The 15,988-nt window shown below is 37.8% G+C and overlaps 2 protein-coding genes across 7 annotated transcripts in view; one reads left to right on the top strand and one right to left on the bottom strand.

Moving 5' to 3' along the window:
* EML6 (EMAP like 6) overlaps positions 1-2,753 on the top strand; it is a 282,419-nt gene extending 279,666 nt beyond the window's left edge. For all 3 annotated transcript variants that reach the window (XM_086701101.1, XM_025931862.2, XM_086701100.1), the window contains one exon: positions 859-2,753. In XM_086701101.1, coding sequence (XP_086557227.1) covers positions 859-883 — 25 coding nt within the window. In that variant the 3' untranslated portion in view covers positions 884-2,753. The remainder of the gene's footprint in view (positions 1-858) is intronic.
* A 158-nt stretch (positions 2,754-2,911) lies between these two features.
* RTN4 (reticulon 4) overlaps positions 2,912-15,988 on the bottom strand; it is a 74,179-nt gene continuing 61,102 nt past the window's right edge. For all 4 annotated transcript variants that reach the window (XM_025932596.2, XM_025932597.2, XM_025932598.2 and 1 more), the window contains 5 exons: positions 14,179-14,317; positions 5,315-5,384; positions 4,553-4,599; positions 4,286-4,344; positions 2,912-3,907 (listed from right to left, as the gene is read on the bottom strand). In XM_025932596.2, the coding sequence (XP_025788381.1) occupies positions 3,865-3,907; positions 4,286-4,344; positions 4,553-4,599; positions 5,315-5,384; positions 14,179-14,317 (358 nt within the window). In that variant the 3' untranslated portion in view covers positions 2,912-3,864. The remainder of the gene's footprint in view (positions 3,908-4,285; positions 4,345-4,552; positions 4,600-5,314; positions 5,385-14,178; positions 14,318-15,988) is intronic.

Here is a 15,988-nt window from a genome sequence, read left to right as displayed (position 1 = left end):
GTGTAGAAAATGGCCCCCAAGGACGCTGATAGCCCGTGGGAGAGCACCATCTCCAGTCCGCTGTGCCAACAGCGGCTGGCACTTAGAGCCCTTGAGATAATACTGCCAGCAGCTCCCTGTGGAGTGGAAACACCCATTGAAAGCAGCACCCGCCAGACTGTGAACAAGCCAGCAATAAGTGAATTGAGATCCGAGGTGACTTTTGATTACGATGAAAGGCTTAGAAGTAACCTTTAAAATGCAGGACCCCTAGGCCTTTGTAGTCCTGGGAGCCTATTCTGATCCCTGGCTCTATGTTGAACACTAGAAAGGGTTCTCCTACTCAAGTGGAGTTGATAAAACCTTTTCAATAGTAACGAGAGAGATAGTGTGAAGTCAAACTGCCAAAAGTCCTTACATTCAGCACATTCAGGCTGCTGAGAACCAAACAAAACAGAAAACAAGAACTTTTTAAAAAAGCAATAGATCTTTATTACTTTTTTTTAATGTTTGAGAGAGAGAGAGAGAGAGCGCGCACACGAGTGGGGAAGAGACAGAGGGAGACACAGAATCTGAAGCAGGCTCCAGGCTCTGAGGTGTCAGCACAGAGCCTGACGTGGGGCTCAAACCCACAAACCGTGAGATCATGACCTGAGCCGAAGTCAGATGCTTAACCAACTGAGCCAGCTAGGCGCCCCCCAAAAACAAGCAATAAATCTTTAATTGGTGACAAGATCCCCGATTTGCCTTTAGAAGTTGAAATGTCCAACACATATCAGCTAAGCTGGACTCGAGAGCACTTGGTAAGATTGTTTTTTGTCACTTGACAAAGTTATGATGCCCAGCCACGCAAGATGACGGTCTGATCTGCCTTTTCAGTGTGTTTGTGTGGCGATGTCTGTAAATGCCGGAACCCTCTTTATTGCTGCTGCTGCTACCACCCAGCAACTGCAGGGGCAGTGACGAGGCCCCTTGTTGCCACCAGCTGCTGGGAAAGGCCTACGCTGCGGGCCGCACAAGTTCCAAGTGCTAGTGAAGTGGGGTGACTGCTCCCAGACTCTGGAATCTCCAAAACTGTGATGCCAAGAAGGTCAGTTCTAAAATGTTAAGAGTGCTTTCCTCTGTTCCTGAGACTATACTGACCACAATGACAAAAAAATCCTAATGTAGCCCACCAACGAAATTTAAAGCCTCAGTTACCCTGACCAATATGTAGCTTTTAATTTGCATCAAAACTTTTACAAAAGATGTTTTGCTATTATGTTTCTATATACTTTAAAAATGTTCATTTTTACAAATGAGTTGAACAAGACAGCTTAATTTAGATGCGTCTAAAGCACTAGAAATATTGATAGCCTCAGTTCTCCACATTTAGCTTTCAAAACCAAATGAGCCATGTACAAACAAGTTGAGAAACTTAATTTTTTAACGTTTCATTTGCAGAGTTTTATATCCATTAAGTGCCTTTGAAAGTTTCCAGTTGTGTGGGCTGCTGTCTCCCCTCCCACAAATTATCTCCTTTCTACATATGGTGCTAAAACTTCAAAACTGAGGAGGGCTACAGGACCCTTAACAGATTCCTGGTCTGTCACCCATGTCATGTGTTTATGTCGAGGCTTCCTAAATGACATCAGTTCCCTGCTTGAGAAGTAGTGGCAGGTGAGCAGCAAAGAAACTTAAATTCAGGAGGGAGGGGGTAAAAATGGGTTTTCACTGTTTAGTGCCAAACCTACAAAATCCAAAATAGAAGTAAAATTAACCTCTACTACAAAATAGTAGGAAAAAAAAAAAAAAAAAAAAGCTCAAGTGGGTCTAGGATTAACGAACTCTTAATCCTAATAAATGCGGGGACCCAAGGCTGCACTGGGTCTACCACCCAGTGGGGCTGACTTGACACCACGGATTTGTTCAGGTGAACTGATCTAGGTCAAGTCCAGATAAAAAGAAAAAAATCTCAGCAGAACAGATTCCTAAGCCCAAGCAATATTTGAAAGATTATTCAACAAAAACAGGCTAGCTTGGCGTTCGTCAGCGCTGGCTAGATGACACAATGTGACCTGGACAGTATTAACCAGACGACATCCCTGACCTGCCTCACTCCTACTTCACACTTGGCTCACCACTGACTCCAGGAGGGGCTGACAGCACACACCGCTAGGAAGGCTGGTGAGGGCCTGGGGACTCTGAGCACACGTGCACCCATCAGTCCTTCCCATCAGTGAACCAAAATTCTGGGTCTTGAGTTTCTGGCTATTTGCAGTTGTCAGTTTAGCGACAGTGAAATGAAGCATTTTCAATTAAACAGATTATTAACATTTACCCCAGAAGTGCTTCAGCATTCTAAATGGATTAGATCACCAATGAAGCTATTTTTATATGCCAAGTTATGAATGCCTTACATTAATCCCCTGATAGGCTGTCGGGTCCCCAGTTAAGAGTCCCTGTGCAGTCCTGATTCTGTTTTCTGTAACCATGTAACTGGCGATGCTGAGTGATGACCATGTCTGCCTATACTGTACCACCGACCTTTCATAATAATCAGATCTTGTATTGAAATAACCACGTGGAAATAAATTGATCAATGAGGATATGTACAACTATATTTAAAGAGCAATAGTGTCTGTGTCAAGAAAACTTCTTAAATCTTATTTGTAAACATTTATATGGTATGATTTTATGTATGTTTATCCTGCACTGTGTTCTATATGTTAAAATATTGGTGCATGAATTTATTTTCAATTAGCAAAGTATAAAAAATACATAATTTGAAAACATTTTGTATGTGTCAAATAAATTTGATTATGTAAACACAGCTGCACTACGCACTGGAAAGCTTTCTAAGAGTACAAGCCACGGCTCACTAGTTGAAGCAAAGTCTACTGTGTGTATACTTTTAATCTGGTGCAGTTTCATGGAGCCAAAATACCAAACATATTTTGTCTATAAGCTTTATTGATACTTTGCTTTTACAGTTCACAATGCATTCCACAGATTCAGTACAGCTTAAACCACAAATGTATAAATCTTCATTTTATAATTTTTTGCATAACAAGGTTTGATATTTGCAAACAACGTTTTTGGAAGCATTAGATTCAGTCCATAGATTCAGAGTCTGTGACAAAATGAACTACAGTAAGTCTGTGCAATGAAGTTTATGCTGAGGAGTTCTATGTGCATGGCATCGTTTCATGTTGAAAACAGATGGTAGTGCTCCTAGAAATAGATTTTCTTTTTCTAGCTTATGTGCTTTGGAACTACACACGTATAACCAATGACTCTCTGAAACATCAAGCACTGTGGGGTAGCCGGAAGGTAAAGGTCTAAGCTTTGTGAAACACTATATATAGATATATATATAATCTATATTTACTTATATTGGCAATTAATATAACAGTAAGATTCACAATACACCTAGAACATACCAGAAAGGCAAGCTTTTTCACTCTTGCTTTAGTGGTATGATCTCGTCTAAACATTGCATTTCAGAAAATCTGCATCAATCTACACAGACCATACACAGTGCACAAACTGTGAAAAGGATTATTTTTTTCAGCTTCACTTTCTCTGCAATTCCCAAAAAACAGCAAGACTACCTGCAACAAAGTGTAATATACAGCTTTCTCAGATCTTTTTCTATTCACCAGTGCCTCGTATCGGAAAAACAAGTATGATTACGGTTTAAATCCATACATAGCAGCTTACAATACTTAAGATGATGAACACATGGCAGTCAAGACAGGTAATTTTCCTCAGACACCGCATTGCTAAAAATAAAGATCTGTGAAACTGCAATGTCAAGGTTTCCTTCTTCCCTGACCCTCCCCCATGTAATCAAACGAATATCCCCTTTTAAAGATAAACTATTGTTAATGATTTCTGGCTTTTTCATTCAGCTTTGCGCTTCAATCCAGGGATTTTCGCTTGGATTCTACAAATGGAAAGGTTGAGACAAAAGGTCAATATAAATATTTTTAAATTTTATGTATTTTAAAACGCTATCCTTCAAGAACTACTTGTATATTGCTCAGCTTGTACAAGAAATAAATCTTAAGGCTGTCAAACTACAAGCTGTAATTATGCCACTTTGCCTGATGAATTAGATTTAAACAAAGCCTTAAATACAACAAAAAGCAAACAGAAATCAACGATTCCAAATGTAGAGAAAAATCGTGTGGCAATACTGTCACACTTTTTAAGTGTGATTAAGATTTGCTACCCATTATGTCTAGAAGATGAAAATACAAAGTCCAGTACACCTTGTCCTTAGTAAAAAAGAAAACAAAAGTTGCAGATTTTAAGTACTTACTTAGCCATAGCATCTTTAACATTCTTGTTTGCAAGTCCTAGATAATGATCTATCTGCGCCTGAAAGAGAGGTATAAAGGAGTTACTAGAAAACTAACGTTGGTAGAGTCTTATTAACCGTTACTCTGTTCCGGCAAATTAAGGGCTTAATAAAGGCTTAAGAAACCACATTCTTCATATTTATAAGGCTATGGAAACTGGCAATAATACATCTGTTTGAAGTAATAAAGTGAGACTTGTATCCTGAAATCTATACTTAAGAAATTACCTGATGCCGTTCATAAATAACAGGAACGCTGAAGAGTGAAATCAGAGCTGAAAAAGGAAATACACAGCCTTTAAAATCGACTAGGAGGGTTTAGGGAACAAACACGGAAAATGGTACACTCTTAAGATAGCTAGGCAGTGTTCCTAACGAATGAATAAATACACAAGGATCTCCTGGAGGCACCTGCTGGTGGGGAACCACTGCAGAGCAGTGAGTGAATTAACCAAGGGATGCTGCAGGAACCACTCCTAGCTTAAAATCACGTCACACAGACCTTATAAAATACAGGCATCCCAGGTTAGTGTGATTTATGCCTGCACCATCAGATGAGGCCAGCCCCCATCTGGTTTATCACTATTAACTGGAGCATTCTTCAGGAACTAAAGTAGCAATTCAATACACAGTATCAGTATCAGCAATTTAGCTGAAGAGATCACAACCTCAAATATACGTCCTGTCTTCCCCACAACATAAGAATTCTCTCCACTACAATGTCTCTTGGGGTGCCAGGATGGCTCAGTCTGTTGAGTGTCTGACTTTGGCTCAGGTCATGATCTCATAGCTTGTTTAGTTTGAGCCCCTCATTAAGAAACCTGCTTCAGATTCTGTCTTCCTTTCTCTGCTCCTCCCCACTCTCTCTCTCTCTCTCTCTCCCCAAAATAAACAAACATTACAAAAAAATCCTTTAAAATGTTTTTAAGCTCCTACACACAATCATCTTTTATTGTACAGTTTTTCATTCAAATAGTTTTATAGACTTACCCAAAATCAGTAGTGTCAGACCATTGAACAAGGCACCAACATAGGTAAATACCCACATCAACACTGCAAACTGTAAGAAAATAACATTAGCCTATTAAAACCACACTTCACATGAAGTTGAAGCTTTCAAATAAAAGCATCCCATCTAATGGCCAACCTACTAGAGGCCTAATCGTTGGAGATTTGGTACATATGGAGATTTCATCTTGAAGTCACCAGTCTCAATTCAAAATTTCAGAATCCTAATTAAAATAGATTTGATTCATTGTCTGGACTACACTACCAAGTAGTTGATTCAATTTTCTCTGAGATCAGAAAACATGCCAAAGGTATACCTTCCTCCTTCAACTTTAATACAGCATTTAGCTTTTACATGGGAAGACTGAAAAGGGATGAGAATTTGCTATTAAACCTGATTTTAAAGCACTAAAAAGTACTTCAGATCCACATGAGCTGAATAATTCAGACATTAAAATCTCAGACATCTGAATAAGTAACAGTGAGGCAGGAGTACTTATGATCAGTGAGAATGGGTTTCAGGTACCAAAATTACCAGCTCTGGCATTTTATAAAGGAACAGAAGCACTGGCTGCCGAGTGATACATGTTTTAATAGCCACAGTTAACCCTGGGAATGAGGATGTCTCAAACTTGTATATGTATTAATAAAACTATTATTATTCTTTTGGTCACTGCTTTCTTTATTTAACAAACACCAATATAGTTCTTACTATATTAGTGCCAGGCACAGTTTTAAATGCTTTACAAATATTAACTCATTTATTCCTCTTAACTTGATGAGGTGGGTGCTATTATTACCACAGCAGATACAGACAACTAGAGAATAAAGAGTTTTAATACCTTGCTAGCAGTCAGATTTCACTGTCCTCTTTACGGGTAGGGGACTGCAGTGAATTAACTAAACTCTCCTACTTCAGTAATCATGGTCTTAAAATCTAGGGGTGTGTGTGTGTGTGTGTGTGTGTGTGTGTGTTTTAAATCATCAAATAAAGCAGTTTGGGAAAGGCTCTTCTAAAAAGAGATTTCATTTTGAGAAGTCCTTTGTTTCCTCTTCATACTTTATTCATGAAAGGCTGGACAAGAGGATTGCAGAGTTTTCTTTCCATTCTAAAATTTGGTGACATCATATAGTACAGACTCAATGACATGATAGAAACAGTTCTTGGAAGACTTAAAACACAAAGTCAGTCTGGATTTTATTATTCTTAATCAGTAATACCTTTGCTTTCTATTAAAAGCCTTCATGTGTCTGGCATTAGCTCTGCCCTAGTCAGCAGGTAACACAATATGATGCCACCATCTACAGTGATTAGTCAGGGACAGACAACAGCCCTCCATCTCCTAGAGGAGGGATCAGCACACCTTTCCTTTCAAGTAAGATAGTAAGATAATAACCACGTTTGCTTTTATGGGCCATAGTGGCGGGGGGGGGGGGGGGGGTCTTTCATATATTCTTGGAATGTTGTCTCTGAATAGTTTTTGAGTATTATCCTTTAAAAAACATAAAAACCATTCTTCGCTCTCAGGCTATATCAAAACCTGCCATGGGTCAGACAGTAGTTTGCAGACCCTTGAACTGTCTTCCTCCAGATACTCATTCATTCAACAAAATTCGATCGCCTACTAAGAGCTGAGTACCACGCAGTAATTAAGGTGTTGAAGCTCACATTTACTACAGGTTAGGAATACAATCTGGATTCCTCCACCAACTTCAGTTCTACAAATAGCAACACTCTGGTTACCTCTACAACTGAATTTAATGTTCAAGTGACCAAATGCCAAGCATTCTTAATACCTGCCAACTGAAAATCAAAAATTAAGTGCTACCTTCCCCTTCTCCCACCACCCCCCTCCCCACCCCGCCTCAGTCTTAGCAAGTGCCAAGGTAAGAAAGGTCTGCAGCATGACTCCAGTTAGCAAGGCTTTTCCGTCTCGGAGTTTTACAGACTCCTATTGCAGAAGCTAATTTTAACTTCTGCATTTAAGCAAGTTTGCTAAGAAACATTTTCATGTTTTCATCCATCACTATCGACAAGTCTAAAAGGGAAAAGCATCAACCTTCCACATTTTAAAATAAACTGCTTTAGCAGTAAAGACACCTTTGTCATGACAGAATTCAGATACTAACACACACACAGGCTAAAAATAAGTCCTAATTTGGTCATTAAGTCACCCACAAGGCTCCACTCCCAGGTCAGCAAGGAGAGAAGCCCAAGACTTCACACCTAGGCTATCTAAGGGACTCAAATGTCACTGGACTTGCTTCTTGCAGGACACTCTTCCTAAAAGCCACATTACCCAAAGGCAAAGAAAAGAACAGAGGGAGAACTAAATGTGGAACAAGTGACCGACAGGCACGAAGAAGCATGACTAAGGACGGAGGCAGACAGATAGACATACACATTCTCCCTCTCGGGGAGGCATGTACACCCTGGCTCCACAGAATATTGCCGTGCAAGTATGTCAGGCCAATGTTGCCCAAATTTCCCATTTTGAGAGAGAAACCAGAAATTCACATTTTTATGTATCACAGAATTTTTAAATATTGCAAAAAATTTTACATTTCAGGGGCTCCAAACAAAAATGTTAAGTAAGGTTTTCCAGAGAATACACCATCAGAAGAGAAAGGAATGGTAGTTAAGGACATGCATCTAGCAACTGCACAATTACTGGAACTGTTATATAATGAAAGCAACTAACTTTTTTTTTCCTTTGGCAAATATATTAGGTCAGTTAATCTCATCACAATGCCAAAAGTTAAGTGCTATTATTATCCCCAAAGAGCAAACCAAGACAAAGAACAATTAAGCAAGTTGCCAGACCAGAGGTCACAGTGATCTAAAGTTTATCTGACTCCAGAATCTATCTGCTGTGCCATACAGTAAAACCGCCTACAGAGTAACCATTATTAATGGAAATTTGTCATGAATGTGCATGCTGTCATTTTTAAACTCAAAATTATTTGACCTTTTTTTGACATCTACAGCCTTATTCATTGGTATCACTTTGCCTACATTTTCCCTAGCCCATTTCCCAATTTTTCTGTGAGCCAGAGAAAGCAGAAACTGTCAAAATGTGTATGTTAATAACTATTTAAGAGCCCAAGAACTAAATTTCAAAGTTCTTCTGGGTCAGCTATTTCTGGAGTGCAGACCTTTTTTGGCTCACTTTCAGATTTAAGAACTGTATTCTGGAACATTATGAATGCCTGATGTTCGGACAACTATAGCTAGAAATTTTCTTACAATTTTAACATATTTTCACTGAAAGTCACGGAACTGTCATACTGAATCCAGGCTTTATCACCCAAAGCTGTGTTACAGAAAAATAAGAACCTTTGCCTAAAACACATGGCATCTGGTAAATAAAATTATTGGATTTTTTTCTTGAGATCTGAGGTTTCAAAAGCCAGGATCCCACTAATGAAACTTGGAGCCTTACTCATGAAACTCCAAAGCTGAGCCCAGTGGGGACTGTCAAATATCCTCCTTTTACAACAGGCCTGGTGGTAGTGGGAGGAAGGAGTGGGGGGAAAACAATAGCCTGGGGCTTAGAGTTTAATGCCACAACTTTCAAAAACTGTGATTCTCCAGGCAATATCCACAGATATCCCAATATTCCTTCCTTTCCCCAACCCCCCTTCCTAGTAACGAGTAAATTTTATAGCTCCCAGGTGGTTCCAATCTGCAGCCCAGACTGAGAACCACTGTTTTAAAATGAACCCGATCGAAGATCCCTCACACATAAGAGCAATCACAGAATTAAACCTTAACTAGGTGGTCTAAATATGTTCAACTACCTTAAACTTGTTTTCTTGTAGTCATGGATCTTATTTAAAAGTTAACAAATATCAGTGGGTTAATAAAATTATCCTGCCTCTTTCTGACTTCTCAGAGACTAATAAAGTACACCAGGCTAAGAAAAGGCTACATACACAGCTTTTGCTACTTAATTTTACTACAGAACATTCCTCCTTTGCTTTCCTTTCATTCATTCTCCTTTCCCCACCTGATGTCTGGCACTCAATGGAACAAATCCCTTTAAGAAATATAACCTTTAAAACAAATCCTGAACGCTGGACAAAACATTTGGCTGCAGTGAAAAACTAATGTTTGAAATAAGTTCTACTGAATGGAATTAGATATATTTTGTTAGTAATTCTGCCATATTTGACTAAAATTAATCCTTTGGGAAATATATTGTTGATACATCTGTGGACATGTGAGATCTTCTCTAGGACTTAGAAGCTTGTAATTCCCTGCAAAGGAGCAAAACAAATTGAACTACTGCCCGGGAATTTAAAAAGGAGAAATTGCAAAAACATGTCTTATTTGTATCTGTCCAAGTCAACTGCCAAAAGGAGTCTTAGGCCAGGCACAAAGATAACCACCATCTCACATCAGGTCTTTTTCAACAGGCCTGATTGCTCATGAACCTTGAGAGTTTTGTTTTGTTTTTAATCACATTTGAAAGAATAGGCTCCTCTCTCTCACTGTCAAGGAAAAAAAAAAAAGTAATGAGCAAAGGGATGAAAAAGTTTCACATGCTAAGAATAGTGGCTCTAAAATTTTCTAAGGAAGAAGGTTTCAAATAAAAGTAATGGTAACTGTGACCCAGAATCTAGAAATGTAGATTATATAAATTTGAGGGCACCAAATTTATGAAGGCAGTGAGTTATAGAAAAACCTCTTTCAAATTTTTGTTTGAAAACTATTATTTTAAATATGCCACAGAACTTGATACCGTGTGTATTTAAGAACTACATTTAAGAACTTGTAAATGAGACTCCCACTCATTTTCTTGAATTTACGGTGGTATCCGTTTTCCTAATGATGAATCATACAAAATCAAAGTAATTCCAATTAGAAGCTGGTGCTTATTTTGGGATGAGCACTGGGTGTTGTACGGAAACCAATTTGACAATAAATTTCATATTAAAAAAAAAAAGCTGGTGCCTCTAAGTTTTTTTTTTTTGTTTGTTTAATTTTGAGAAAGAGTGTATGCACACAAGCAGGGCAGAAGCAGAGACAGACAGAGGATCCAAAGCGACTCTGTGCTGACACCCAACGTGGAGCTCAAACTCAAGAACCATGAGATGATGACCTGAGATGAAGTCAGATGTCCAAATGACTGAGCCACCCGGGTGCCTGTGGTACTTGTAAGTTTTTGAAAATTCAGTGTTATTTAACAAATTCATCTGGAAACTGGAGAAACCAGGACTATTTATTAGCAAACTTTCAAAAGACTGAAAATCTAAATATAGGAAATACAATGAATCAGTCTAATAGGGCCAACATTTCTCTTTTATACTGAAAAAGTAAAAAAAAAAAAAAAAAAAGAACTGCTTGCTTTAGGGAGAGAGAATAGGGCTCCCTATTAGCTGCTGTGGCTAAAAGGGAAAAAGTAATAGAAGGAAAATCATTTTCTTTAAAAAGAAAACGCTCTCTATATAAACAAAAACTGTGGAGGACTAAGAGTGGTAAATGCTCAAGAATCTATCTATAGAAAAGGAATACTATTAAGTATTTTTTATAAAGAGCCAAGAGTGTCAAGATTTTTGTCAGCTTTTTTCAATAAGAGACATTTTAGGCAAGTATCCTGTGTTTCTACATACAGTAGTACCCTTATTCAGTGGAAACAAACAAATGGAATGTGTACCACTCACATACAATGACATTAAGATTTTAATTAAAGGGGGTCGATTTTTAATTCTTAATTTTAAAGGGGGGTCAAAGGGTAAAAAGAAAAAGTTTATTGGCTTTGGAGTTACCCTACTTACCCCAGGACAGGAAACAAAAAAGAAAGAAAAGGTTTAACTGAAGTCCCCCAAATAATAGAACCACCAGGCTTATCAAGGAAGACCCTTTGTGTGTATTATCAGAATTTACAACTGAATTACCAAGTGCTTCATACCCATCACCTTCGCAAACGTAGGGAGAAAAAGACACACCCTGCCTTTTATTCTTTTGCCTCAACAGGTTTTGAGACCTAAATGCAAACAAAGTTCATTCTATATGTTAGTATATTGAAGCACCAGTTATTTGTTTGGAGCCCAGAAGAATCACCACCTGGGAAGTCATCAAGCAGCTTTCCTTGAGCTCTGCGATGGCCAAAAAACACTACTAAAGGAAACCATTCAAGTAACTTTTCTTTTTCTCTTTTCAGAAGTACTGCTAATCTGTAAGGACAAAAAGTAGTAAACTATAATTTTTTTTTTTTTAATTTTTTTTTTTTTCAACGTTTATTTATTTTTGGGACAGAGAGAGACAGAGCATGAACGGGGGAGGGGCAGAGAGAGAGGGAGACACAGAATCGGAAACAGGCTCCAGGCTCTGAGCCATCAGCCCAGAGCCTGACGCGGGGCTCGAACTCCCGGACCGCGAGATCGTGACCTGGTTGAAGTCGGACGCTTAACCGACTGCGCCACCCAGGCGCCCCGTAAACTATAATTCTAACACGTGTCCTTTTTTCCCCCCAACATTAAGAAACAATGTTTGTTTTAAAAAAATAAAAAACGCTCATAAAAATAAAGTGTTTCACAAACTAAATCTGCCTCATTATGTGCCATTTTCTGCTACAAAATCACACATATAACAAAGTCACACATATAAAAGCCACTGAAGGCAAAAATTTATCAAGTTCAGTTTCTCTCGCTTATGCTAGCTCCATCATGAATAACATACCTGCTTCATCATGAATAACATACCTGCTTAAAAAACAAAACAAAACAAAACAAAAAACCAACGACCTGAGGTAATTTTCAAAGGAAATTAAAAATTGAGCTTTAACAGCAAAATGAAATAATTCATCTTCTAGAAGTAACTTATTCATAAAATTTCCTCATCCTATTTTCACGTATCTGTAATTTAAAAGGTGTTTAGAGTATTTCATCAAGCCTCCTCTAACGTTTTCATGCTCCTCTAGCCTTTGCCAAGTATTGCCACACATAACTGTCTACGCCTAGAAATGTATATAGATGACAATAAAATCTGAAAGAACAGAATTTTCTTTTGACTAAAGACATGTGGAAACTTTCAATTAAAATTTGTAAAAACTGGAACATAACACATCATTCCCAGATCAATTTGTTTTATTTTTAAACAGATTTCTTTAAGAACATCTTTTAGACATACAGAGCGCTGCCTTCATGGCTAAACTGTGTAAACATGAAGGATGACTTTTGGTTTCTATCTGTTGCAATTTTTATTAAGTCTATAAAAACAATGACTCTCCTCTATCAGGCTTCATAATGCTTTTGTTTCAAGTCACCCCCCACCACCAATTTTTGACTGCTAACTTCAGAGATGGTCCTTTGCTGTTTGAAACTTTTATCACTACGTATAGTGTGTTTTCTCAACCAGTTCCCACCCACAACCACTTCCTCTTAAACCACACTAGTACCTTTCTCCTCAATGGTTCACATGTTCTACCCCAGCTATAAGCTATATATAGCATATATCACTTCAATGAATAGGAACTGGCTTTTTGTGGCACTCATATGTACAAGGTTCTATTCCACTTACTCCAAAGGATTTTGTTATTTTTTCCCTTTGAAAGTAATTAATCAAGCATCCCAAATAACACAGCCATCATAGTTTCATTTACAGACTGACATCAGATAATATCAAAGCACTACTACAGAATGTCACTAAAAGCAAGCACTCTATAGATACAAAAGAAATATTAATAAAAGGAAACTAAATGATTTTCCATTAATGCTGTTAGTAAGTAACTGAGATTCCCAGTCCGAAGCTGAAAGGACACAGCTGAAAATAATGTCCATCTACTGGCTTATTAAAGCTAAGATGTTTGTCAAAAGCACCGAGCATTTAAACCTATTGTAACCTGTTCAGAAATTGCTTCACTGAGTCAAAAGGCCCAATCACGGTATTGCTATGATATCCTTGGTCTGCATGATAAATTGCTATCTCGTACATATCTCTCACCAAAGAAAAATTATAAATACCACCGTAGTACATTTCTACCCAGGCTTAGACTGGAAATGAGTCTATCTTAAGCATGATCACAGACAGTAACACACAAAACACAAATGGTAAGGTCTATGTAAAGAACTCAAGGCTCAGTGCTTAGAACTCATGTTACAAGGTGATTTAAGTGCTTGCTTTGAGTCAATGAACTCCAGGAAAGTTTATTTGCAAGGTGAGACTCTAACAGTCACTCTAGCAAAATCCAAAAACTGAAGAAAGACTTCCAGTAATTACTAACTGAAGATTAGTTGAGGTGTTCCAAGTATCAGAACTTTTCCAGAATAAACATTTCGGGAAAGAGTCCAAGATATAAAATAGCTTATGTGTGTATATAAATCACACATAAGCTAAGAAATTAAGTGCTAGACTCTAAAAGAAAGGCAAAGAGATTAAATCACATTCTGGTATCAAATCTAATCTTCATTCCTACAGTGAAAATTCCCTTTAATGTTCTCACTTTTTTTGTTGTTGCATTTTTTAAATTTAATTTTTTATTTTAATTCCAGTACAGTTAACATACACTGTTATATTAGTTTCAGGTGGACAGTACAGTGTTTCAACAACTGTATACATTACTCAGTGCTCATCATAAATGTATAATTTTCCCACTTCTCATCTTTATCATCTCCAAAAGTATGAATTTCTAACTTATTTTCCTTTAAAAAAGAATAGTACTTTCTTCCATCTCAAATAGTTGATTGGATTCTAATTTTTGACACTTAAGTTGACAGTACATCTTTGTCATTTGATTTCACTACATACTTGTCATTTACTTTTAATATGGAAAAGTAGAATTTTACACTCCAGTCTTTTGATATTGAATTCTATGTCAAAAATGAAGAGCAAATAAACTTACCTTCAGAGAATCAACTAAATCATCAACTAAAAAGAGGCGTCTCAGTTCTTTTATCGTGCAGTTCACATGACCAAGAGCAGAATTACTGTATTTCTGAACCAACTCCTCAGATATAGCGACTTCAGATTCCAAATATGCCCTGGAAAACAAAACACATCCTGTCACTGATCAGAGTGATTTTTCCTGGATGTCTGTCAATCAGCAATTACATATCTGTAAAAAAAGACATTAACAAAATACTTTACCATAAAAAACCTACTCTTTCTAAATGAAGCACAATGTAAAAATTCACCAAGCAATGGGTAGATTTCATTGATATGCACGCTGTCAGCTGATGAGCACAGAAAAAAGCATTTGCTTTCAAGTCAGACTGATCTGGGCTTGAATCTTAAACTCTGCCACTTACTTGTCTTGTGTCACTTTGGAAAGTTACTATCATGAGGAGTCACTGAATAAAGTGCTTCTTAACACAAGCAGGCACAAAGAAGCACTCAATAAATGGTAGTTATTATTAGGGACTTGGTTTTTTTCTTCACGCTGACATTAGGCTGTCTGTCATTGGGTTTTCCTAACAAAGATTCTATCTGTTCCCAAATACTACACTCTCGCAGCCTAACTTTCAGGGGAAACTACCCAATATCTCAAGGCCCAGGCTGTGAAATGGCTGCCGGAAGTATAGTGCTAATGCTAGTAAAACATAATAGTTACTGCCCTTTTAGATGCCCTAATCTATACTAAGATAGCTGGAATTGTTTTATTTAAGAAGAGAACTGTAATGAAGAAGAAAAGTCATCTGCAGGAATGCAAGGAACTGTTTTATCAGTTATTGTTTCAAAGCAGCCATTTTATCTTGGCAGAGTACAACCAACTCAGAAATGCTAAGAACTTTTCTATCTGTCAGAAATAGCTACTTACAACCCCAGTCTCTCCTCATCACTCCCCCATGTCTATGGATACTAGCTACTCATACTGGAAACAACAGTCCTCTGATAACTCCTTATCCTATAGTTTCCTTCTGTAGTATGTCCCAACTATGTCCCTTCATTTTTACTCACGATGCTAGCACTCTAGTTCAAGTGTTCATTTATTTACAACTGGGGTATTCTTATCTGTCTCCAAACCAATCTCTAATCTGTCTGCATCCTAATCCATTCCTTCAGCCAATACCAGATCAGTTTTATTTGAGCTATCCTAAACAGTGCTATTTAGATTGACCTCAGGTAGGAGTTAGGACACTTGCTACTGTCTAGATAAGGTAACTTTGTGAAGTCATTTGACTTCTCAGGGTCATGATTCCCACTTGAAAATTAAAGAAACAGACCTTCTTAAATCTCTTCAGGCTCCAACGTTTTGTGATTCTGTGGTTCCAAATTTTCAACCAGAGCTCTCCTCAGCCTTTCCAACCTGATTTCTCACTACTCACTATGATGCAGCCAAATCTGAGCCATTCATCAAACATTTTTTAATCTTACTGCCTTTGTTCACCATACTGTTTTCCCAATCCACACTGCTCTCCTCTCACCTCTAGTAATAGCATATCTAGTCAGTTAGCCTGTCTGAAATCTCACCCATACATGAAGCCTCTGTGGCTCTTTCTTCTCTAAGACACTATTATGCAATTCTAATGCACTCTTTTGTAGCTTTCTTTTGTAGCAGTATTATAGTATTGGCCATATCCAGCCCTGGAAATGTGTATACTTGTACATTTTCCCTACTAAAGTATAAACTATTAACAACCAGGAATATATCTTTATTACAATGGCATAGCACTCAGCCAACTTTTATTGATTAACCAGCAAATATCAAATTG

This window comes from Puma concolor, chromosome A3, assembly GCF_028749965.1.
Source record: "Puma concolor isolate L17-30 chromosome A3, mPumCon1.1.hap2, whole genome shotgun sequence".
Classification (NCBI taxonomy): Eukaryota; Metazoa; Chordata; class Mammalia; order Carnivora; family Felidae; genus Puma; species Puma concolor.
This window is presented reverse-complemented; position numbering and strand designations above follow the sequence as displayed.